Source organism: Merops nubicus, unplaced genomic scaffold (genome assembly GCF_000691845.1).
Source record: "Merops nubicus isolate BGI_N331 unplaced genomic scaffold, ASM69184v1 scaffold19354, whole genome shotgun sequence".
NCBI classification, from domain to species: Eukaryota; Metazoa; Chordata; class Aves; order Coraciiformes; family Meropidae; genus Merops; species Merops nubicus.
This window is the reverse complement of record NW_008605151.1, coordinates 25,530-50,501: the sequence shown is the minus strand read 5'-3', so window position 1 is coordinate 50,501 and position 24,972 is coordinate 25,530. Positions and strand designations below refer to the sequence as shown.

General features: G+C 37.5%; 1 protein-coding gene across 1 annotated transcript in view; it reads right to left on the bottom strand.

Moving 5' to 3' along the window:
- Positions 1–5,023: 5,023 nt before the first annotated feature.
- Positions 5,024–24,972, bottom strand: part of LOC103771938 (serine/threonine-protein phosphatase 2A regulatory subunit B'' subunit beta-like) — a 29,440-nt gene continuing 9,491 nt past the window's right edge. The window contains exons 2-12 of the mRNA XM_008939258.1: positions 19,754–19,939; positions 18,082–18,185; positions 17,413–17,515; positions 16,636–16,710; positions 13,357–13,443; positions 12,786–12,942; positions 10,862–10,910; positions 9,500–9,589; positions 8,667–8,842; positions 5,213–5,331; positions 5,024–5,134 (exon numbers count right to left, since the gene is read on the bottom strand). Coding sequence (XP_008937506.1) covers positions 5,024–5,134; positions 5,213–5,331; positions 8,667–8,842; positions 9,500–9,589; positions 10,862–10,910; positions 12,786–12,942; positions 13,357–13,443; positions 16,636–16,710; positions 17,413–17,515; positions 18,082–18,185; positions 19,754–19,939 — 1,257 coding nt within the window. The remainder of the gene's footprint in view (positions 5,135–5,212; positions 5,332–8,666; positions 8,843–9,499; positions 9,590–10,861; positions 10,911–12,785; positions 12,943–13,356; positions 13,444–16,635; positions 16,711–17,412; positions 17,516–18,081; positions 18,186–19,753; positions 19,940–24,972) is intronic.

Genomic DNA, 24,972 nt, shown 5'->3' with positions numbered 1-24,972 from the left:
CACCGCGCGACAGGAATGCCTGTGCCCATATGGGATGGAGATGGTCAGTGCACCACACATCAGCTCCGAGAGAATGACACAGTTCTCTTAAAACACAGTAGATTACTTTTCTCTAAAGTCAAATATTGTTATTCTTCCAAAAAGGAATTATGCAAAATCTGTAAATAAATATTTTAATCTATTTTACAAGCTATAGACTATTGAATAAATACAAAAATTTTCATCATTCCATACAAATGCGCTTCTTTTATTTAAAAGGTAGTGTAGTGATTAAATATTTTTAGCACAAACCTAAGCTGACCTCCTGGAACCAAACCCCACTGAAACGTACAGGTGTGTGTGTAGCAGACCTGCTGCAGACTGTCCCTTCTCTTCTGCAAGTGCTGACCGTAAGGAGCCACTACTCAAAGTCCTCTTCATAGTCATATTCATCCAGGTCCACGTCAGCCAGATGGGAAGGCATTTCAAAAAACGGTCTTTTTTCCATTTGATACTTCAGGACATTGGCCTTCTGGTGGTCTACGGGATTCAGTTCTGCTTCATACCTAGGAATGGTCAAAAAAAGAAAGAAAGGGAAGAGTCCAGGTAGGTCAGGAAGTGCCTGAAATTCGACATGCTAACAAGGGACCTGCAGGAAGATCATGATTTCCACTGTTTTGTATCTACAGTAAAGACACAGGTAACCAGAAGCAGCACTAGGCTGTGGTAACTGCTTCAACCCAAGGTAGTTTACTCTCTCATCACTGAGCAAGATAGGCAGCTTTACTGAAAGGCTTCAAAGCACAGGCTGCTCTGGTGGCTGCTCAGAGGTTAGAAATGCTCAAATGCAAGATGTAAGTACTTGACAGAAACCCAAGTACTTTTCAAGAAAACTGAAATTAGGCTGTTTGAAGAAGAAAGTCCACCTGCAGGAGACACAACAAAAGAGAAGGAATGCTGAAAGCCCTTCAGATGCCCATGAGCACAAGGGAGCGATGGCGACCACCCCTTCAAGTGGGTACCAGGAAGCAGAAATGACTGAGAACCACCTGCTGCTGCTGGGAGTGAACACGTGGGTAACGAGACCTAATGTTTGACTCACGCAAGTCAGTGAAGGCTGATAGTTAAAATAAAGATCAGCTTCAGCACTGTTCAGGGTGGGATCAAGCTAAACTGACACTAAACATAAATCTCTGGAGATTTATGATGTCAGATTAAAGAACTGACCATTTCCTGGGCTGCGCTGCCTCAGGTTCATGCCCATCTTCCCGAGAGCTACTGAATCTCACCTTGGCATGTGATTATTCCCATCTATTTACGACTGGGCAAAGAGTGAGCTTTAGATACTGCAGCATCTGCTCTTCATGTGATGTTATAATGGCAGTATGTGGTGATGACAAGTGTCCTTTCAGAGAAAGGCACAGGGCAAAGAAGAATTAAATACTAAGAACCCACTGTGAACACTAAAATAGAGCAGCAGTGATGGCAGAGATGGGAGGAAAAACATTATTTTCACTTCATAAACTATTAAACACATTAAGCCAGCTTCACCACCACTTTCAGCAAAATAAATCTAACAAAATAAAGATACTTTGATAGCATCAGGTAAAGATTAAACACTGAGTAAAAATGGATCCTGATTTTTTTTTAATTGTTATTTCATCCTTCCCACAGGTATTAAAGCCTCAATTATATGAGCATCAATCACTGCTTAGTGAGCAGAATACCCTGGGTTTCTCCCACAAATTCACCACTGATTTGAACAGGAAACAAAAGTGATTCTAAGAGTTGCTTTACTGAGTTACACATTTAAAAAACAAGGATTTGGAAGAAAGATGCATATTCTACCGTAACAGTTTTGGCTCACAGACCTGGAATTTATAGTCTTCTACACTATTAATTCAATGTTTTTAAGAAGGATTTAATTTTTTCCTTTTTTAAACAGAAACATCTTGAATGCATCTTTTGGATCTGCTTATTGCATAGTGATACAGAGAGGTGACAGAAGCTTTCCCTGTCATTAAAAATAGCACCATGAAGATACCTCAGATACTATTTGTAGGTTCCATCCATCCTATACTTGGAAGATTGTTATTCAGACATTATTGGACCAAATTAAAATCCCATTCTCTTCCAGGGCTTTAGTGGGCTCATGAAATATCACCTTGTTCTCCTTTTCAAGCTGTTTAAGGAAAGTTAGAAATGTCTCAAATTTTGCACATCTGGCCACTATTTGAGTTATTTCTCACAGTATTAGGAAGTTTATTGCTGCTTCTCAGCACAGAGGTTTTTATAAAACTACAACTGTACAATTATAGCACCAAGCTCAAAAGAAACGAGGACCTGGATGTTTTAGCATCATACGTCTTCTCTCCTGAATATCTCAGTGTACTCCATCCACTACATTATTCCTGCAATAACACACTTTTTCCTTAGGGAATGTATTTGCACAGTGAAGGTGCATTCTTTCTAGTTTTAGGGTTATTAGGAGTCTGCTTCACATACCGTAAGCTCCACAATATTTTCTGTATTACTTAAGCTGTAATTGCATGGACATATAAAGAAGACTGTGCCTATACCATGGAAAGAACAAACTTCATGGAAGTACCTGAAACACTAAGTGTCCAAGACCTGTCAGAAGTTTACTGCAGAATGAAAATTAAAGGTAAATTATAATACAAAATTTTAACTTGATAAACATTTTGTACTTTATTTTGTCCACTTTCTGTGCAGAGCCATAGAACCATGGTTTCAGGTATACCCTGAATACATCTTTTGTGGAAAAATAGCAGAAGTGACCTGACTCCAAGAATACTGGCTGTGAGTTTTGCAACTTTTATCTTCACCAAGAGCAGACACCTTAAGGGATGATGGGAGTGGGAATACATAAAAAATAATTTGGTCTAAATGATAATCACAGAGGTATGCTTAGCTCAGAGAAGCAGCCACAGTCAACAAACTCATAACTGAATCGAATAAAAGCACCTTGAGGCTCTTACATGATTTCCTGTTTGCACTTGTGAAATTGTTCCTAAACATTATCTCAGAACTTTGCAGCATTCCACTTGTTTACAGCAGCCCAGCAGTTTCAAGCCCTTCACCAGAGCTGCAGAGTAACCCAGCCCCTTACTAATGGCAACGGGACATCTTGCCTCCAGTGAGCTTCAGCTGCCAGCAGTACTGCAGAGTCTCAGGACAGAGGAACCTCTGAAATCCTTCCCTGGCAGCCTAACTACAGATTAGCTTCTACAGACCTTCTGAACCCTGAGCATCTCTCCGCTGACAAAGGAACTGGTTTCTCAGGGTATTCCAACAGCAAAGCTGTATGAGGCTTGAAAAGCTCCAGGACAGAAGAATAGTATCTTAATGGAATCTAGGAAAGCTGCATTTAACTATAAACTCTCAGGTGAGCTTGTGACCACGTTAGTCAGAAGGCATCTGAATTTTACAACTTTGTATCTGAAAATGAGCAAAAGGGGCTTACCACTCAGATTCTAGACAGTCACAACTGCAGCAGAATTTTACAACAGGAAGATGGAGACACACAACTACTGCGACAGAAGTAAACAAACAGACCAGTATAAGAGAGAGACAGTAAGGCTAAAACATTTGAGGAAGTGGTTCTAGTTAAGATTTAAGATGTTCAGATTCAACAGTACCTTAAGGCTCCTAAATGCTTTTAACTCTTGCCAAGCCTGGGCTCTCAGGCTGACCAGCTGATGCACTGATTCACTGCGTCTGTGTCAGAGGGGCACTCTGACAGACCCTGCTGTGAGGGCAGACTCTGTAGGGGCTGGTCTGAGCCTGTTAGGAGCAGCCTAAGTCCACCAGGAGTTTTAGAAAATTTTGAGTCCTGATGGTTTAAACAGATTATGTTTATAAGGGTATTCTAAAACAGAGGACTAAAAATCTGAATCCTTCACCAGTTCATAAGAATCCCACTGGTTCTGTCAGCTGAGTTCTAAATAAATAACATTTCACAGTCAGTAAGACCACAGAAGCTGTTCTTTCTTCTGATGCCTGTAGTTTAAGCTGGTATAATTATAATGTCTCAAAACAACTGTGAAAAAAGTACACACCTATTCTGTATCTTCCCCAAATGTAGCCTATGAGTTTATGAGATCAAATGAGATAAAGAGCACTGAAGGTTTAATATTGTGTAACTCACAGCACATCAAAGCTTCAGTTATTTTTTGGCTTGCCAATTCTATAATATTAATACATTGTAGCAGAGGATTCCATGATCTCCCATAATGCTGAAGAGGCCGAGTGGTGATAACAGTTCTTTCCCTCCCCCCTCTCTTCCCTCATACACTTTTTGTGACTAAGTTTCTTGAAATCAAATGTATTCCAAGAGGATTTTACAGCATTCTCTTGAATATCAAGCTAATAATCCTCTAAATGCTTGGCAAGATTCAGAGATATTTTAAAACAGAATATTGATGCAGGAAATACAGGAAAATACGTTGTTTTCTCTAGAGAGGTTCATCAACTTAAGGCCTAAAAAAATCATTTGTACTTGTTTTCCTTATCTTTTTAAACACCAAAAACAATGAATGGCAAATTTAAGACTTTGGATTCCGAGAGGTTCTGGAAGCTCCACAGCAAAAATAAAGGAGTGATTTTGAAACAGCAAGTTTTATCATCTTATTTACTCTTAGAGAACTGTGAGAAAATACTTCTAAGCTGACATAATTGAGTTCAGAAGTGAGATTTCCACCCTCCCTCTCAAAGCTGTTACTGAAGCTCTTCATTTAGCAACAAGCTACAAAAATTAATGTTGCATTTTTGCTTAGAGTTGAAGCTTTTTCAAATGTTACTGCCTCCCAAAATTTGAAGTAGGACCTTTCCTTTGACAAAACCAATGTGATCACAAACTGCCAAGGAATATATAGCTTGAGATACAAGAAAGGTTCTTCCCTCACTGAACACATGGCTAAACATGACAAGCAGCAACATTCTACAAAAACAGCATCAAGGACGCCAGTGGTGGTGAGACTCTGCCTTAGCAGAGAGGCTTTGTACCAACCCTCCTGCTGCACTCTTACCCGTCATTCCACTGCTCACTTGCTGCCTCTTCTGCTACCAAGATGTCGTACTCTTCAGCAGCATACTTCTCCCAGTCAGAGACCTCTTGGTTTTCACCTTCACCATCCTAAACGATCACATGAATTATTACTTGTATGAATCGTTAAGCACACAGCTACAGAGACTTGTAAAGCTTCACACTCACCCGCAACATAGAAAACTGATCCTTCTGTTCATGGTCGAGGTATTTTTCAATGTTGAAAAATGTATCAAAGAACACATTGGTCAACTTGCATCGCTTTAAATCATGCAGAGTAATTTTTCCTGTACAGAGAATTGGGAGACACTTAGAGCTGAAATCAGCCTTTCTCCAAAGAGGTGGAATGTTGTTCATAAGTTAAGCCATCATTATGCTCAAGAACATTTGTGTCTCATGCTCAACACAATGGTAGAGTAGCGATCAGATGAAATACACACCCAGAGACGTGTCCTTTAAAGTGAACAAAACTTTCAAATGCCTCAGATCTGTTACTTGCTTTAGCTGTCATCCTACTGTCCTTCAATATGCTGGAGTGAGATGCATTCTACCTTGCCTCGCTACTAAAAACCATTTAAGATAATTGTCTAAGCTTCCTCAAGGGACAGAAGTCCCCAGTGAGCCGGCAGTTCCTCTCCAAGAAGTGCCTGGGGAGCAGGCATGAATCTCCTCTGGCAGTGCCCCTTTCTCTTCCCTGACTTGAAAAGAAAAATGTATGACAAAGATCACAGTGTGTGACTCTGCTTCATACAGATGAATTTTTCATAGAGGTTAGTTTGACACACTTGTCCAGCCTGATCATTATTTACTGCTTGAGAGGAAAGCTAAATGCTCAGAGCTGGTTTAGTCTGTTTTTAATACCGTGATACTTTAAAGACCCAAATCAATGGAGCTGTTAAGTGTTAGAAGTATCTGTCAGGCTGCTCAGAAATACTTCAATATTTCAATTGCTCAGCTTATTTCAAAGCTGAATATTAAGTTCCTGCAGAAAGACTGAAAAATGCCAGATGTACATGGAAAGACAGATACTTAAAACTACCCTTTATTGATTCACCTGAAATATGGCCATTCTTCTGTTGTCAATCAAAGAGGGGCTAAATGCAGATGCTATGGAAGAGTTCAACAAAAGCCAGACTCGGAACAGGACTTCCTCAGCATAGGCTCAGCCTCTAACAAAGTATAACTCAAGGACAACAGAGGGAAGGAAAACTTGAATCCCATTTGGAAGTGGTTGCCACAATTGTCTCTGTTGCCACGTGAGTTGCTTTACTGTATTCTGCCTGGCTTACAGCTGATGCTCCAGGACACAAATCCCTCATGGCACCTGTGTCGTATCTGTCAGACCCACACAGATGTCTGATGTACTGGGCCATCTCAAGTGGCAGCAACTCTCCTCAACCAAGCAAATGATTTTAGTCATGGTTATATAAGGTCCCAATTTAAGTTAGACACTTATATTTGGTTTGCTAATTTGCTCTCCAGTTTCATTTACTGCAACTGGAGCTTAGACACCCAACATTGTAGGTGCCTACCCCTGTCTCTCAAAGACCAATAAAAAAAGAATGAAATGGAGACAATTAATACAGGTCTCTACAAATTAAAGGATTTGCTCTTTGGTACACAGAGCATCCTGTAGCAATTGTACCACAGTTTAGCCACGTCTCTACGGAATTCCCTTCTTTTGTTTCAGATCTACCAAGTGAAATGTCATTTTATGCTGCTATTTTTTATGTTATGAAGACAACAGAAGAATTTTTTCTTAAACCACCTTTTAAACATCACTCAGTTTTTATAAAAACCACCAGCACTTCACAATTGGCTTTCATTTTTTCTTCCTTAAATAACTCAACCTGGTTGTGTTTCACAGTCTCCTTTTAAATACCTCCATGACATAGAACAGATACATCAGTCTTGTTCCACTTGGAATACAGAACAGAAACATTATTGAAAAAGTCTGCCTTTCAGAAGCATAATACACAAGACTGAAAGGGAGCCCCAGTTTGGAGACTATTGTAGGCAACCACATAACACAAACGTGTTCCTCAGAGCTTGCTTTACTTCATCTCAAATGGTTCCCACCCCCCTTGCATTATACACTGTTGGTCTCAGACTTCATTCCACTGATATCTTGCATTGAGCTTCCAGCTGAAACTTAATACTCCTTTTTCATGTACAATTTTTTAATCTGTCCTTTGAAACATTTTCATTCAGCAAATACATTTTAACTTGGTTTAAATGAGAATACGAATGTTTATGTTCTAATTTTGAGCTATTTCAATTCCCTTAGCATGCAAGAAATCATGTCTCAATAAAAGACAACTGCCTTTTAAAAATAAAATTCCGTTTCCTGTAATTTTTTTCTTAGTACTAGAGAGGTGAGCAATAATCAAGACTGTTACTAATTGATTCTCTAACCGTAACTGTATAAACAGTAAACAGAGCCACACTTTTACATATTAAAGTGGCTCTTGACATTCAAGTAAGAAAAAAACCTCAGTGCTTCACCTAAGAGTCTAAATGTGGAACTAGCACAACATTACATTTGCTAATCAAAGGCATTAAGGTCAACAATTTTCTTTTACCATAAAAAATAGCAGATATTAATATATGTGAGAGAGGTTACTACTGCTGTCAAATATGTCAAGAGCAAATACCCAAGTTCTACATTTATGGCAATGCAGCATCTGTACAACAGCAACCAGACAGTATTCCAAGCCCTTTTATTCCAAGCCATAATCAGGGTTATTAGTGCTAACTGTGGTCAAGGGTTGAAACAAAGCTTAGATACAGGTTGACCTCAGCTGTGTTGAGTTTAACAAATCCCCTAAGACTAATCCATCATGGCTGCAATAGTTTTATTACCTTGTGAGACAAATCTCAGAACAGCACAGAGGTAGAGGCCATGCATGTGCAAGACGCCACTCTTCAGCACCACAGCAATATGTTCACCAAAATATTTCTAGTACCAAGCAGCACAGAAAGGCAAATGTGAAGTGAGCATCATGCTCACTTTGTAAGTTTGTTTCAGGTGAAAAATGTCAACTGACATTTCATCAGCTAAAGGCCACACATATCTCAAATGCAAGAGAGTAGAATACAGGTCTATGAAGGTTCAGCTGAATATAGAAAATAGCCAAAAACTACAAGCAGTTTGGCATTCAGTTATTTTTAAGACCCTTGACATGAATTTCCTAAGGGCAGCTTAGGCTTCTAACCAAAAAATAAGTCATTACTGATACACAGACACAAATATTGTTCAGAGACTGTTCTCTCTGAAGAAGTCTCTATTAAACAAGCACTGGAACAGGTAAGAGGCAAGTGAACAGAACAGACAGAAGCTTTTCTTGAATGCATCACCTCAGCCAGATAGTGACAAGATTTCATTTAAGACTAAACATGGCTATAAGCCTAAAATAAAAGCCTACGAGGAATATAAAGCATATTACATTTTAGTATGAATATGAATGCCTGCCTGCCATTAGAAAATCATTAGGTTAATAAGCTGTAACAGACCTTAGAGAAAAGACAACATAAAGACCTATGCTTTATATGACCAACTTAAGAGTACACCAACTCCTCAACCAGAGAAGCAGAAGTTACAGATGAAAAAGAATTTTATTACCTTCACATTGTGGCTTCACAAGATCTAGCATCTGGCATAAACAGTCTTCAAATGGCAAAGGTTCTATGGCCATGTTATCTAATTTCTGGCACTGTTCTTCATAAAAATACTCCAATTCGTACATAGACAAAGCACCATCCCCATCCAGATCCATGCAGCGAAACCAATATTCAATGCTGAAATTCAGGAATAGCAAGGAACTGTTTACTCAAACTCATTGCACCATTTCATGCACATGTTGCTACTTTAAAGGCTACGCGACTTCCAGACGCAAAAGGGGACTTCAGACTGCAGCCATGCAGACTTAAGCCTGCTATGTGCCATGACACTGATTAAACACCACCTGTTAATTAAGTGGGTGAAGGAGAGGACTAAAACATGGTTTTACATAAAAATTCAAGGGAACCAATGAATAATTGAACTGTGCATCAACCCCCCTTTTTTTTCCCTATTGAACAAGCCAGTGGCATGTCACACAATAGGTTCCTTATCAATACCCTGCAGCTAATGCTACCTGTAGTTTCCCATAAGTCACTGGCATCATGAAACAACTACAATTTCCTTTATCTATGACCCTGTCTATAAGTAGGCCACACACAGCATATGAACAATAACACTGAAGTAGCCTCTTAAAAGTCATTAAAATAGACTTCTACAACAGCAACAACAGGACACAAATAAGATTGCAACAAACCGGGCCAGTTTTCCACGCACATTTTTATAGTTTAGGTTTTTTTCAGCAGAGTTCCAGCTGAGCATCAGCACTGCCTATTTAAGGACTGGAGAAGTAATAAAGTCAGTCTTTATTTCTGTTAAAACAAATTCATTCTTACCTAGTTGGTGTCTTCTTGTCCTCTTCAGATATCAAAAACCAGACAAAATCAGCGTAGCTAATTTTCCCATCTTTTTGTGCTTTCCTACCTCTTGAAGGCCAATGAGGAAAAAGAGAAAAATTGTTTTAAATCACCTTTAAGTAGCCAAAATACAGGAGTATTTTCCTGGGTGCTATTACCTGTTTATTTACTTCTAAACAACGCAGTGTTCATATGGTGCCTTTTCACTGACTGCTTTGATCACTTGGGATAAAGAGCCTGTGTGCTCTGTTCTGTTTCTACCACAACAGTTAAAGAGGAAGGGAGCACATTGTCCAGAAGGACCTCAGCCCTTCCTTCCTGGGCAGCAATACCACTGCTCCATTTTTAACAGAAGAGATGTCTTACCTCATTTTAAAATATATATTATATACAAATACACATGCTTTTTAGAGTTTCTAATCAGGTAACTGAAGTTATCAGATGATAAAGCTGCACAAAACTCCACTAGCTGGAAGTGTTGAAATGGAAATATGAAGATAAAAATGAAATGAAAACATTCAGCAAGTGCTTGTGGCAAGAACATAGTTATCTGTTTCTAATCTCATACCACAGAACACAGCATCTGAATATGTTCTGAAGACACATGGTCAACCTGTCTAGTAAGTCAGGTAGGCAGTTCCTAGACATATTACATTTCATTCCTAAAATATAGTTTTTGCTGGTTAATCCCCATGATGTCTAGAAAAATATGGTATTATGTTTTGTCTTGCCCCAAAAACTTGCATAAAGGAGTAAGAACTAGACACATGCCTACCAAGTGTCATTTCACTCATTTCAGGTTTTGTTATTTCTGTTTATCAGTCACTTTCTATCTGTGGATACTGTGCTAGCAAAAGTTAAAAAAAGTGAGCAAAACGCCATAAATACAGAAGAGGAAATCAACCCAAGCAGAAACAACAACAAAAAAAAAAAAAAAAAAAACCAAAAAAAAAACCCCAAAAAACTTAACTGGAGGCATTTTTGTGAATTTGTTGATCCAATAAGCACTGGTTTTACAAATAGTACTGAAAATTCCCTTTGAAAGTTTTACAGGTTTGAGGGATGGAAATTAAAATCTGCAAACATTTTGTCCCTTCCTCATTCCCATCCCTGCTAAACCATGCAACAGCCAATGGCAAATGTTCCTATGGGTAAAGAGAGTAAAGACCTTGCACCAATCAAAGGCTCCACAAACACTGTAGTACTACTAGAGTTTAAACTGCAATACTGAATCTTGAAATTCACTGCTCTGTTTCAAGGGGAAGACATTTTTTGTCTGAGAACACACGATTTATCCAGCAAATATTAAATTTGATTTAGATAAGCATATAAAATAAGTACCTTGTTACTGCGCCTGAGAAGATCCGCTCTATCATCCTATTTGAAATTGCTGTGAAACAAGGTTTAAAATAGGGTCACTCATGTACAAGTTATTTTTGCTTTGTATTGTCTAGTAGAAGAGTTTACTGGAACTCTCTTACATACACACATGTGTGAGGAAGATCAAGTGTAGCAATCATTAATCCCTTTGAGTCCTCTTGCAGAGGATCACTTAACAGTCTCCAAAGCAAAGCTAGAACCAACCAGCTTTGAATTCAGACTTGATACAGAAATAGTAGTGTAGTGAAAGTAGTAGAATTGGCTGATTAATAAACAGCATTTACCAGTTCTTTGACAAGTAAATCATGTTTTCAGGTCCATTGCCATTACATTTTACGTGACCTTGGCAAAGAGCCAAAATAGAATCGGCGCGTTCATACATAATGAGCATACCTAACTGATTCTGGCAGGGGTCTATTTCTGACATGGTTCTGAGCCATGCTTCTATTTTGAAACCATTTCAGGGATTTTATAGACATGTCTTAACTGAGTAGCTCTGTAAAGGATACTCAGTTCATCCTGAAGAATTTGAGGATGATACCCAAAGCAGCACATAATACTATTCTCACAGGAGAAGGACTTCTCATTATTCTAGCTCTGAAAGACTTTTTCAGAATTTCAGGAACGCTGATAATTAAAGCAGCTGGTTAATCATTTAAATAACTCATCTTTTTTTTATGCAGTTATGGTGATGTCACCATATTAATCTAGCAGGGACACTAGTCCCTGCTTAAAATTTATCCCTGGAGCTGTAGGATAGCAAATTCAGACATATATGCTGCTGCTTCTTATCTTCTACTTTTGAAACACTGAAGTTTTTCCAACCTTATCAACAACAGTTACATACTTAAACATTTTCTTACTCAGGAAATGTTTGATCTGGCCTAATTTTAGGCCAGTGACAGTATGACAGGGATTGATAAAACCAGATGATCTAAATTTTGACATGCAAAAAATACAAGTTTAAGGCTAAAGTTGGGTTATCATATCCATTTTATACTCTTAGACTCTATTAGTCTAGTTCTCATTAAGCAGCAGCTGTTAAGCTTTAACCAATATCCCATGGTTTAAAGATGCAAAACTAAACTGCAAGTGGCATCGTATCACTCTGCTTCCTTTCTCTAATGTGCAAACGCAGTAGAGTGACCACCCAAATGAAAGCAGCTTCCCTTCCTCAGTGTCCTAAAGTGGTCAGACTGCAGCAGGCAAGTTTTCAGAAGCAATCAGAACTGTTTATTATTTTTAATGTGGGATAATATTCCACAATCACTTTGTGCTTAAGTAAGCTTTCTAGTCCTAAAGCAACTACTTTTAAGATGACAGTGGACACAAGGATTCAAATAAATCCCAACAGTTCTATACAAGCTACAAGAATATTTAAAATTGGTACAAATGTGCAGGACTACAGGATCAGTTGTTTTATATTGTGAATGCAGCAAATGTAAAGCTGCTAAATAGTATTAAAACAAGGTGTACTACAGCTGAGTTAGCAAGACTTTAAAATAAGTACCTGAATGTATGTTTGCCTTTTTCTCTCTTTTCATACCTTGCCCTACGAGCCATGCTACTTGAATAACATCAGCAAAATGGATTGTTCCCAAGATAACCCAAATTTGTCAAATGCAGCCACTTACAATATACCAGGAATTATTTTTTCCCCTCTACTTTGTTGCCAAGATCAGAATTCAAATTCATAATTTCCCTTGAATTTGGTATTGCTAGACACAAAGCAGTGTTACGGATGACTTGTCCTGCTTTATTTCACTGAGCCAGCAGGATCAGCTATACCAACAGACTCATGAACACTGTCCTTGGCAGTTAACCACATCCTCAGTTGGAAGTTTACAGGTCAAACATGTAAATAAAGGTGCTTCATTTGTCATACCATGGTCATTATGTCGAGCTAGATCCTTCCGATCAATATAGAGGTCATGGTCTGTATCCAGCTCCCAAAATTTGCAATAGATAACATAAAAATGTTCATATGAGAAGTAGTCTGTCAGCTGGTTAATATCAGCTTCCTCTTCCAATAACGCCACATTCTATTATCAGAAGGATAAATAGAACACATCAAAGAATTTGTAAGACTTTTGTTGAATTATTTGAGTTCTCATAACCAAGTTAATATCTAATGCTGTTTCAGTGGAACGATTTTTATCTTCGGAGTGCACACCATGCAACGTGACAGCAAAGACTGAACACGCAACGTAGAAAACTGATCTCTCCACAGAAGAACGAGATCAGGCAGACTTCTGCTAAACACATATGTATATAAACAGCTGTAATAAAAGACTACATTTCCATATTCTAGTGTATAAGAATTAATGCATTTGTGCCTTCAACTGGTTTCTAGAAAAGGAAGAAATGCTACTAATGTTACTCCCTTAGGCATGTAGTTAATGCAGTTTTTAAACTTCTAGAAACATCTGTCTTGCAAAATTTTAGATATTACATACCTGCAAAAAGTTGCTTTTCCTAAGCTCATTACAAGTTATCTTCCCAGACCAGGATCTATTGACTGTATAAAATATTCTCTGTATAACCTTTAAGAAACAGAAAATAGAAAGGTGATCTTAGGTATGCTAAGTACACACCTAAATGCAGAGATAAGTCTTAGCTCAGATGCATTACAGAACTCCACCCTTCCCCTATTTCTGTTCTCGTTATTTAGTAGGTTGATGCTTCTCTTCTATGTCATATACCAAACTGCTTCTATATCTAAACTCACCTTGATAAGTCTTATTTTAGTGCTGCAGTACTCATATCTCAAAGTTGCAGAACACTTGTATGCTCTCCAGAATGTGTATTGCCAATTTCACTACCTCTCAGTCTCCAAGATCTACAGGAAATCACCTAATAAACCTATTAAATGTATCTCCTTTAGATTTAAAGACCTGTATTTACTGTCAGAATATTTCACTTCATAAATGTAGTCACAAAAATAGAACTGGGACTGTTTAAGGATCTGAGTACAGGGGGACATTGCTACTTCTGAAGCTCACAAATAACACAGATCAGCATCTGACAGAAGCATATCCTGCAGGTCAAGAGAGAAAAGTTTCTCCCCATTTACTTTTATTCTATTTAAAGGTACTTAAAAAAAAAAAGTTAAATGGTATTATAAGTAGTACATAAATGTTTTCTAACTGGAAAAGAACAACAAAAAAATCTATGCAAGAAAGATGAATAGTTCTTGTGCCATGTCTTGGACTGGAGCCAGAAACAAATCCATTCAGCTGACTATCCAACACCTTTGTTCAAATAGATTTCATATGCACATTTTGGTAAACTCATGCATTTAGCATAATTTGTTTAGTTTACAAACATAAGACTTTAAAATATACTTTTTCTGTTTCTTAAATGCATTCAGTATTCGCCTCAATTAGTTTAAGTCAATCAAATATACAATTCAAGCCAGTCACTACGAACAAAAGCAGACAAAAAAATCTAAGCATATTATGTTTATATTAACTATAACTGCTTCATTGGAGATTGATCATACCTGCTAACTGGCAAGACTAAGTATTGCATGTGTAGTGTTTCATTTGCAACACAGTAGTTACTAGCTAAAATCCTCGTATCTTTAGGAACCCTTTTGCCCCGAATAAAACCTCTTCCCAACTAAGGACTCCATTATTTCAGTTTTTATCCCTCCAGTTTTTAATTGTAGTAAATCAATCGTTTAAACAAATTGATCATTTCTAAATTACAAATAGAAGAGTAATTTATTCATAAAGTTTAAAAATAAAGCTTAAACTGTAGCATGCAGCAAGCTCTACAGCTCTTTGAACAGGAACAGTTGGCTCAAATCCAGAAAGGAGAACAGACTAGCCTACTTCTGAAACTTAATTAGCTAAATTCTAATTGTGAGTTTAGGGAAGGCCCATTTTTGGCTTATACTACAAAGCAATTTTTTTTCTAAAAAGGTTTTGTCTTAGCTTTGCAACTTAGTCCATCTGCATGTCATTATCTCATCTGTTATATATTTAACTGGTCCAAAAATAAAAACAAAATTGAATGTTTGCTAAACACAACTGGGAACAGACTTGAAAAAATGGTTTTCTAAAGTGAATTGAAGCAGAGTATAAGCAAATTGTCAGAGAATTGCCTTCTTTACTATGCTGCACAGTGGTTTGTCAGGAGGGAGAGGAAATGGTGCTATACAGGGATTACTATTTCAAGAATTCATGGTTCAGATATATACATAACGTACTTGCAGATTAAATGTAGTATCTCATTTGTCAGGGCAAACTTTTTTAATATATTTCAGCTTGATCTTGGACATACATACCTAACCTTACCATGGGACTGACTGACCAACCAACCTACATTGTAGCCTAGCAGACAGGTATGAAATGCTTTATTTCATCTTAGAAAAAATAATCTGCATTTATTAGTAATAACATACAGGACAGAATATTAGAAGACTGTAGAGGGCAACAGTTAGTCCATCCTAAAATATGATGGGGAAAAGGTAGAGAGTCCTCCTGCCACTTCTTGGTCTGCAGATTAGTATTCCAAATATTGTTGCTATATTCCTGACACTACTGATTGACTTTTTGGATTTTTGATTAAACACTGACTTCTGTGGAGGACTGCACTAAATTTTTACTCAAGTACTGCCTGCACTAATTTATTCAATATTGCTATGCTCAGGCCTACTCAAATAAGCTGCTCCTCCAAAGAAAAGTAAGTGGGAACAGCAGGACCTTTCCCCTCCTACAGTCCTTCAAGGCAGCCAGCAAGCTTGCTCAATTTTAAGCAGAACAAGCTTTGATACAACCCAGAATCCATTCAGAAAGAAAACCATTCACGGGCAGAACATTTCCTTCAGTCACATCTGACAAGAAAGTTCTGGAGCTCACAATCACTGTAACAAGAAGCAAAGCCTAGTGCAGCAGGCCATGCTTTAGAGGCCAGCAAGTCTTTGTAAGAAGGATATGAAGAACCAAAACCAAATGCTTTCAAAAAAGCTTCTACAGCTTCAGTCTGGGTCAAACTGTAAGCTGGATAAAAGATGATCGATTCTGCATGGTTTTTGTTGGAGAGTATTCATTAAGCTATTTTTTCACCTGCACAAAGTGAACTCAATGTCATTTTGAAAAATTTTAATCTTTTGAGACTTCAATGGAATCAGCTGTCTAGTCTACAACGAAGAAAATTTAATGTCACTGCTTTTTTCCCTTGGGTACAGAAAGAGTGCTTCAGTCACATAAACCTAGAAAGAGAGAAGTGGAACTTTTCATGTATAAAACCCGCTTTGAAAGAAAAATCCCCAGAGAGGAAAGTAGCAAGCAGCTTCAATATTATCATTATTTTACTCAATACTGAACATAATCACATTAATACACACCTTTCATTCAAAATTCCATTTAATTAATCCTAGAGTAAGGTCAGAATCCTAATGAGTACAATCTATAGCCACAATCAAGTGTTTAAGGATAACAGTCTGCTCTTCATTTAGTGTTCATTAACTTGTTATGCACTATTGCAATTCAGTGTTTCTCTTACTAGTACTAAGTTGGGCAACTTCTTAGAAAAGTTAAGAAAAAACTATGGTGCTTAGGAAATTGAGTCTTTCTTGACAAGATTTCTAGTTACAAAGAAATGAAGACTGACAGCATACTTAACTCTTCTCATGGGACAAAGATGCTTATACATATTGACTGATCTTAATTTTGATTTTCCTATTTAATTAATAAAAAATAGCTTTTCAAAATACAGATATCACTTACTGTGGTAATGTACCGAGAATGAAATTCAGCTGCTTCTTTTAAAAATGAGAGGCCAGGATGGCTATTCACCACATCCTACAGAAAAAGGAATGAGAATATCCCAAACAGTATTCATTAGCAACTATATAAAACAATTAGCAAAAAATAGCTCATCTGCTTCCTTAAGCAAAAAAGTTCAAATTAACTACCACAATAGTTTATGACTACTTCATTTACAACACACTTCATGTAAGTAACACTGCTGAGTTTTTAAAAATAAAATTATCTTCTAAAGAAGCCAGATAAACAAAAGCTTTCCTGTATTTTAGATGGGCTGAAGATTTTGAATACTGCTGTCTGTCGTAGCTTGTAATTCTGTGGCTGACTATAATTCAGTAACAGCAAATTTAGGTTTTATTCATTCATTAATAAAGGTGGTGTTTGCTGCTCTTAAGTTGTATTAGGTCCTAAATTCATACGCTACTTTTCCTTTGCTGCCCAAAGGTCCTCCTTGACTTCAAATGTCTTTCTAAACTGTAAGGATTCTCTGAAACACGTACTATTCCTGCAAGCAATTTTAAATTTATGCATCTTACTGTAGCTCTGAAAAAAGACCCCATTTATACAAAATTATTAACTGCATCACTAGCATCTCAGTGGACCATACAAAGTGAGTTTCACTAAATATCAATAACCTTTAATGAAGACTATGAAAAAGTATGTTTACCTCAAAAAATTCAGGCTTTGCTAGCTCATCATTTTGTTGTGTTTTCAGATCTACTTTCAGTTGCAACTTACTTGTAAAAAAGGAATGAAGTCTTCTTGCACCAAGTAGTTACATCCAGGGTTCATTAGAAGATGAACAAACTTTGCAGCATCATCATAGCAGGTCTGAAGTACTCTGAAATGGAAATATTTCCATGTTATACTCTACAGAGAAAATTGCTCAAGCTACCTGGTACTGGCATCCTAGAGCAATGCCTATGAATCTGCAGCCACCACATTTAACTCCAAAGCTAGTTACAAATGTCAAATCACACTCCAAGTGAACTTATCAAAGCAGTACTGTCTAACATTTACATTACAGGGGGTGGGTACACCAAGTAATTGATTATGTGAAAGGACATTTTTAAGTTAGAACTGGAAGTAGAACAAGAAAGAATAAAAAGCATTTTGTCCAGAACTGGCATCCATGAATTAGGGCTATGGTTTTCACTTTTCCCATAAACAGCCAGTCATTTACCAAACATCTATATCTATAAATAAATATCTATAAACCCTGTAAATAAAGATTTGTTTATGTTAAAGCAGTGATTTAGCTACATTTTCTCAGGTACATTTTCCAGGTAATGGTAGGTTATGGGTAAGTGTTTTATTCCCCTTTACAGATTGGATCTCATTCAGAGCTTAAAATATCACATTTCCATTTAAAAAAATGCAGTACTTCTAAAAAAATAATCTACTTACTTCCGCCACATTGCAACAAATTTATGAACTGACACGTATCCTGTTCGTTCACCTCCAGCACAATAAAACAAAGGACCTTTCCAGTAAAGTGGGCATTCACAAGCCTAGAATTAAAGTACACATCAAGTCAGTTTATTGATTCTTATCTCCCTTGTAAAAATTAATTTATACACTTATAAACAAGCGTTAAGAAGAAAATGTTAAGGCATAGATTTTTTTTTTTTTTTTTTTTTTTTTTAGAAAAATTTCTGAAACCAACAGCATTTTTAAAAATAATTAATTTTAAGCAATTGCTTCAGGCTGAAACCCAAAAGTGGAAAGCAAAACACAGGGCAACTTGCAGCATTCCTAATAGATGAATGCAGTCACATGTCTGCTCTGTGCACGCACCAAGCAGCTCAGCAGGGTCCATACTAATAAGCTCCACTAAAGGGCTGGATATCTTTCAGCTGAGCTCAAGACAGCACAAAAATGTTACAAAATTTCTGAATTGGAGCAAATTTACATATGGTCCTACATATACCTACAGTACTACTTCTGTGCCTGCTCCAGGCTTCCCAAGCTGTAACAGTTAAGTATCTCTCACCTAAAACTGACTAGGAGGAGTCAGACATGCTGGCATCTTTGAGAATCTCATGTGGCTCTCAAATAAGACTGAATACTGCAAGATGTATAAAGTCACTGCAGTAAAAAGACAGCTGCTTCTCATGCAACTGTTTAACCAGTACCAGTTTAATCAAAACTAAGAAAAAGGGAGTTTGACCTTCAGGAGGGTGCCTTTCATCACTGAACTGTAGCTGACGTGGCCCTTCCACCTTTCTTGCTGAGAAGGAAGGGTCTCTTCCACCTCTCCCCACTCCTGTGTGGAAAGGAGATGTGGAAGGCAGGAATCCTATCATTCATCTTAGCAGTTAAATGCTTCTGGTGAGACAAACAAGGAGTTTTTGAACTCCCAGTCCTGCTCCTGTGAAAAGTCTGTTTCTATTTTCTAGACTCTGGACATTAAATGCTAAATGACAGGAATGAGAACTTGAGACTCATTACCATGCAGTGATATTTCAAGCATTCATTCAACATAACAATGGAAATTTAAATTTAATTTAACTAGCTTATTGTCTATTACACAGAAGTTTAAAAGTATCTGCTGCTTTCTAAGCTCAGTATTTTGTCCCTCTGACTTAACTCTAAACTAGCTCTTCAGTACTAACTAGAGGGCTACAATCCCAGGTTACCAAACCATTCTGTCTTTAATGTTGTTACAACAGGGGTTCATGACACTGCTGAGTGAGAAAAACCAGCATGGCCACCTGGAAACAAAAATGCACGTTTAACAGTCCTTTTGTCTTAAGTCTGTTGGTTGATACAGAACACAGAACAACACACAATGTTGTTCTTCAGTATTTTTTTGTTTATGCAACTAAAAAAAAAGTTCAAGTTTGTTTTAATGTTTATTTCTTTTGGCAAGCAAAATGTAGTGCCATTTGAGACACAGCTAATGGAAAGATTTCCATACACAATGATCAACACTGTTGATAGCACAGTTATGTCTTACTGGTACTACTACCTTGTAGGAGAGGAAAACACAGAAAGCAAGAAAAAAGTAGCACACAGAACCCATGTGTCCTTTCCATAGGTGCACAGTACTAAAATCAGACAGCCAGCAAGTTCTCACCTTTGCAACCTTCCCCATGTCTTCTATTGTTGCTCTCTCATTTGGAAACTCAGAGAAAGTTCTCTCAATTTTGGCAATCACAGCATCTATATTCACTTTTTCCTTAGGACATCCTCGAGGAAAATAGAAAGTTGGAATGTTTTGGCTAAGTGATGGTGGCAAAGTTTCTTCCTTTTTTGTCTGAACCTAGATATATAAATACATATTTGACAGTTAGGTACAATGAAGTCATGTATTATAGTCACCTTCAGGTGACTTGAATCTCTTGGTATTGTAAGCTGCAACACACCTTCATAAAGATTTCTGATGACAAGCTGAACAACCTATTTAAGAACAAGAGCAAACTGGAAAAAAGTCATAAGTATTTTGAAAAATTGTCATTCTAGGTTGTTAAAAAATTAATACAAACAAATTCAGTCTTCAACATATAAAGTTTCAAGATTAATAATCTAGACAGCTTCTTGGAGACATCTGAAATAACTCAGGTTATATTATCAGCCTCAGAAGAAAAATTTCAACTTCTGGCTTAACATCGGTCATGTATGAATTTGCTTTTGAAATACTTCTAGTTTTACAGTTTCAGGCTTTTGAAATAAGCATGACAATTTTGTTACAAACTGCCACTCTGTTTCATTTAATTACAGTTAAGGTTTTAGTTTTTTTTTTTTTTTTTTGATCCTGAAAAATGCTTTATTTTATAAACACAGTAAATTATTCCTCCTGAGGGATTTTTTTTTAAACTACACACAATTATGGCAAGAGAACTTAGAAATCTTTTTCTCAAGAATTTGTGATATACCACACTACTAAAAAAAACAGATGACTAGTAACAAGAGAAGTTGTTTATTTCAATGCATTTGGCTTCACCAAAGAAGCATTTACCTTGTACTTTGTTTCCAAAAGGTAGTCCAATAAGGCAATGAAAAAAAGATAACAGACAAAGTAACAATGGAGTTATGTGGCAACTGAAAATTAGCAATTCAGCATGAAGTCTTTCATCCCAAGGCCCATCCTGAATTCCATCTCTCATTTCCAACAGGGGGGGAAGACAGACACAGACCCTCAAACTCTCATTTTACTTCTTATCACCTTTGCCAAAGTGCCTGTAAAAATACCAAGCTTTCCTACCACAAAGTCCTTCCATAAGTCAATGAAAGAGTTAGGTGCTTATGGACAGCAAATTTTAATTTGCAGGTTTCAAAGCCAGTAGGCCCTCACCCGAATGCTACACATGCCGAAAAAGCCTGCCTTGGCCTTTCTTTTCTCTCCACTGCATTTGAGCCAGCATTCCTGTTTAGGATTGCAGAATTACCTCAAGTTACAAGTTTCATTTCATAGAGGAAAAAAGTTACCTTGAACCTGTGACACCTAGAGTAATTTTCTAAGAATCCTGTAAATTACAACTTCTGATACCTCATCATTAGTTCAGTGGTCCAGCTCATGAGGCATCAGCTTAATACAAGAGTGCCACAGGGCATCAAACATCCCTTCCAAACGCAGACTTCTAGACTTTTGGAAAGTAAAAAAAGATAGCAACATTTTATTAAGTAACATTACCACCAGCATTACTAATAATGTATGTAACTGGATTAACATCCTGTTTCACTCTAGAAACCCAGCTCTACACATGGGCACTTTAGTAGAGCCCTAGCAGTTACCTTATGCAAATCCAAACTAAAGACCTGTTGCTTGGACTGGTACCACACAATCAGATAGATAGCATGCTTTTGGGCACTGACAATCAAACCACCTTTTACTGAACACAATCAAAGTCTTATGTTCATTCTAAACAGCAAAGTTATGTTACTTTATTTCCCCTTTTCCCCATTTGCAAGATCTGCCTGGAGTGCCTGACCATGAGCTGCTCACTTGCCACCAAAGCGGCAGGTGCTCCAGCTCTTGAGGGATGCCCCATGACGTGGTGCCTCATCTGAGAACGGGGTGTCACTTATAGACAACTAATGCCCCCTGAATATTTCAGGTAACATGAGGTAAAATCAGTATTTCAGGAAAACCTCGTACAGACAAAGACATTTTTAAAACCCACAACTGCCCTCAGATTAAAAAGTTTCTTTTAAAAGGACAGGAAGGGACAGAGGGAAGACTACAATGGAAATAGTCCCAAGAAAAGAAGAAAGGATATCAACAGAACTAGTTGTTCATTGTAATCTTTACATTTTTTTCAGAAATGACTACTTTACTTCAGAGTACACAAATGACTTCTATTATTTCAGGCTAAAAGCTGTTCTTAAATGCTTGTGGTGATCTCAGAGGTGTAAGGACTATCCTAGTACATTTAACTTCCCTTGCTGTTGTTTTTTTGAATAATAATAAAAAGTAAATAAATAGCCTTTATTGTATCTTTTTGTATCTTGTGAACATGTTTCATATCATGATAATGAGGAGGAAGCAACAGATTCAGACCTGAAGACAGACATATAAGAAAACTGATTTTTTTTTTTGTTTTTCTATGATGGAAATGCTATGTTGAAGCATGACCTTGAACTCAGTATTCTCAGTGTAAAAATATTATATATTTAATCTGTAAGCCCATATTTATTCAGCACTAAAGCCAAACAAAATACAAACTTCTCACTGCAAGACAAAATAACTTCCCCTATACTGAAAGCAGTTGCCCTTTTCAACAAGCTGGTTTCTCAAACTTGGTGAACAAAGAAATTATAAAAATGCTACATTAGCATTAGAAAGTGTACGATCACTTAATAATTTCTGACAGATTTGGTGCCTACTGCTAGGCATCTAGTGAGAACACCCTCTAGGGCACAAACCAAAACACCCTTGACTATTCCATGCGGTATCCAGGAGCCAGCTCAGAGCACAGCTCTCGCTCTGCATCTGCCAAATGGATGTTCTGAGCACATTAATGCTTCTGAAATGCCACCAGCAACGTGCAACTGGACAACTCAATCGTACTGTTAACGTCAGTCCACACCAAGAAACAGTACCAAAGAAACAACCAGGCTGTCCAAAACTATCAGCTCCCAGTAATGCACCATATAGTATTGCATCTCCTCTCTCTCCTTACCTTCCCAAGAAGGGCCAGGGATTCTTCTCAGTCTGAATCCCATCTGACAACCAAAAGGCTCCTTGTACAGCTGAGGGTACTCTGCTCTATGTGCTCTAATGAAGGAACATGATACTAAAAGGGCTCCAAAAGCTTCACAGCTTTCTGTAATTTCAGCTTGTTATTTCTGTACATGCACACATTTTACAGCTGGTGAAAAGAGCCAGTTCTGTTATTTCAGAGCAATCAAAATCCACTAATTGTGCAGGATTAAGCTATTCTAAAATTAATTATAAATTTAACCATAGAATTTATTCCCTAAGAACTGCTAGTAGTCTACTAACACTGAATTTTTGACTGGAAAATCTGCATCAACAGTCCATTACTCTTTTTGCACAACTATTCCATTTCAGTGGTCGATTTAAAATTTAGAAAACCATCTACATTTTCTCAGAGCTTCAAAATTTAATAATGGCATTGGTAAGCTAAACTGACAAAGGATAGTGGCCTGGTAAGTGAAGATTTTCCCTGAAGCTTGAGGAGAAAGCACAAACAATAACATGCTTGAGTTAAGGATAACAGCTGTATAAGCCCTAAATATCACAGAATCACAGAATGTTAGGGGTTGGAAGGACCTCCAGAGATCACTGAGTCCAACCCCCCTGCCAGAGCAGGACCATCTAGTCTAGGGCAGGTCACACAGGAACGCGTCCAGACGGGTCTGAAAAGTCTCCAAGGAAGGAGACTCCACAACCTCCCTGGGGAGCCTGTTCCAGTGCTCTGGAACCCTTACAGTAAAGAAGTTCTTCCTCATGTTGAGGTGGAACTTCTCATGCTCCAGCTTGTGACCATTACCCCATGTCCTATCGCAGGGCATAAGTGAGAAGAGGTTGCCCTTTCCTTCCTGACACCCAGCCCTCATATATTTATACACATTAGTTAAATCCCCCCTAAGTCGTCTCTTCTCATACAAGTAGATGTGTGCCCCACTGTCAGGACTGAATGTTGCATTAGTAATTGCAATAAATATATGTAAAGTCAAGAATCTGTAACTCTATTGTGAAGCTGCTCCTGCAGTTTAAATCTTACATAAAAGACAGGAAGTGACAATTCCTTGAAAATTCCATATTTGTAGTAATGTAAACAAAATTCTGTAAGATTTGTCTAAGAGAACCCAAGAAAACCTTTAATACAGAACCAGTTTTCATTGATGACATATAGAACCAGAAGGACTACCCACAGCTATCAACACTTACATGCCCAGACTTTCACAAGGGAGGAAGTGGAAGTTTATATCCCATGGGGGTCACTGTTCAAAGGGCAAACTTCCCACTCAATTTTGCAACTCTCCAGATCATTTTCCAACTGTTTTTCAGCAGTTGTTTATAATACTGGCATAAATCCATTATTATAATTACAATATAGTAATATATTAGTAAATAACAGAGAACATGGCTACACTTAATTTCAAAGACAGAAATTCAGTCTTCTTGGTAGACACAAGCAGACTAGCAGCAGATGCATTCAGCAGTTAATATTTTTTAGACAGCTTACTGATTAAGACAAGCCGATGGAACTTATTTGGTGTCTGCATTGTTTTCACATGAATACCGAAAGAGAACTTCACTCAGCAACGCCAAGATCGTCCAGTATCTGACAGACCAATTTTTGTTACGCCTATTTATCTTCTTAACTAAGAAGTGGTGCACCACAATCGCAAACAAAAATGGTATTAAATACTGAAAATACTATAAGGAGATTTTTACCTATCAAATAGGTAAATGCTTGTTTCAAATCCTTAGTATTTAACTAAGGAATCAAAAAAGAATTCCAATACTTTTGAAACATGAAATGTATAAATTAATCTAGTTCTTCAATAGACTGGATCTTCTATTGTTATTTATCACACTTTATGTTAATCTTACCTGGGTGAAACTAAGAGCATAATAAGCTAAAAGAATTTTCTGCAGAGGTTTTCTTTTCAGCCTTTAAAATCCTAATATTTCTGCAACCACTCACATACAATGCTTATAAAACAACCAACAACAAAAACAGGTACTGCATGAAGTTTCCCTGATATGTAGCAGAAAATGGAAGTCAACAGAAAGGCCCAAAGGACAGCAGGGTGATAAGGATGAGACCCAAATGCTGACAGCACACACTTAGAAATTCTAAGCTTATACTGTAGTTTTAT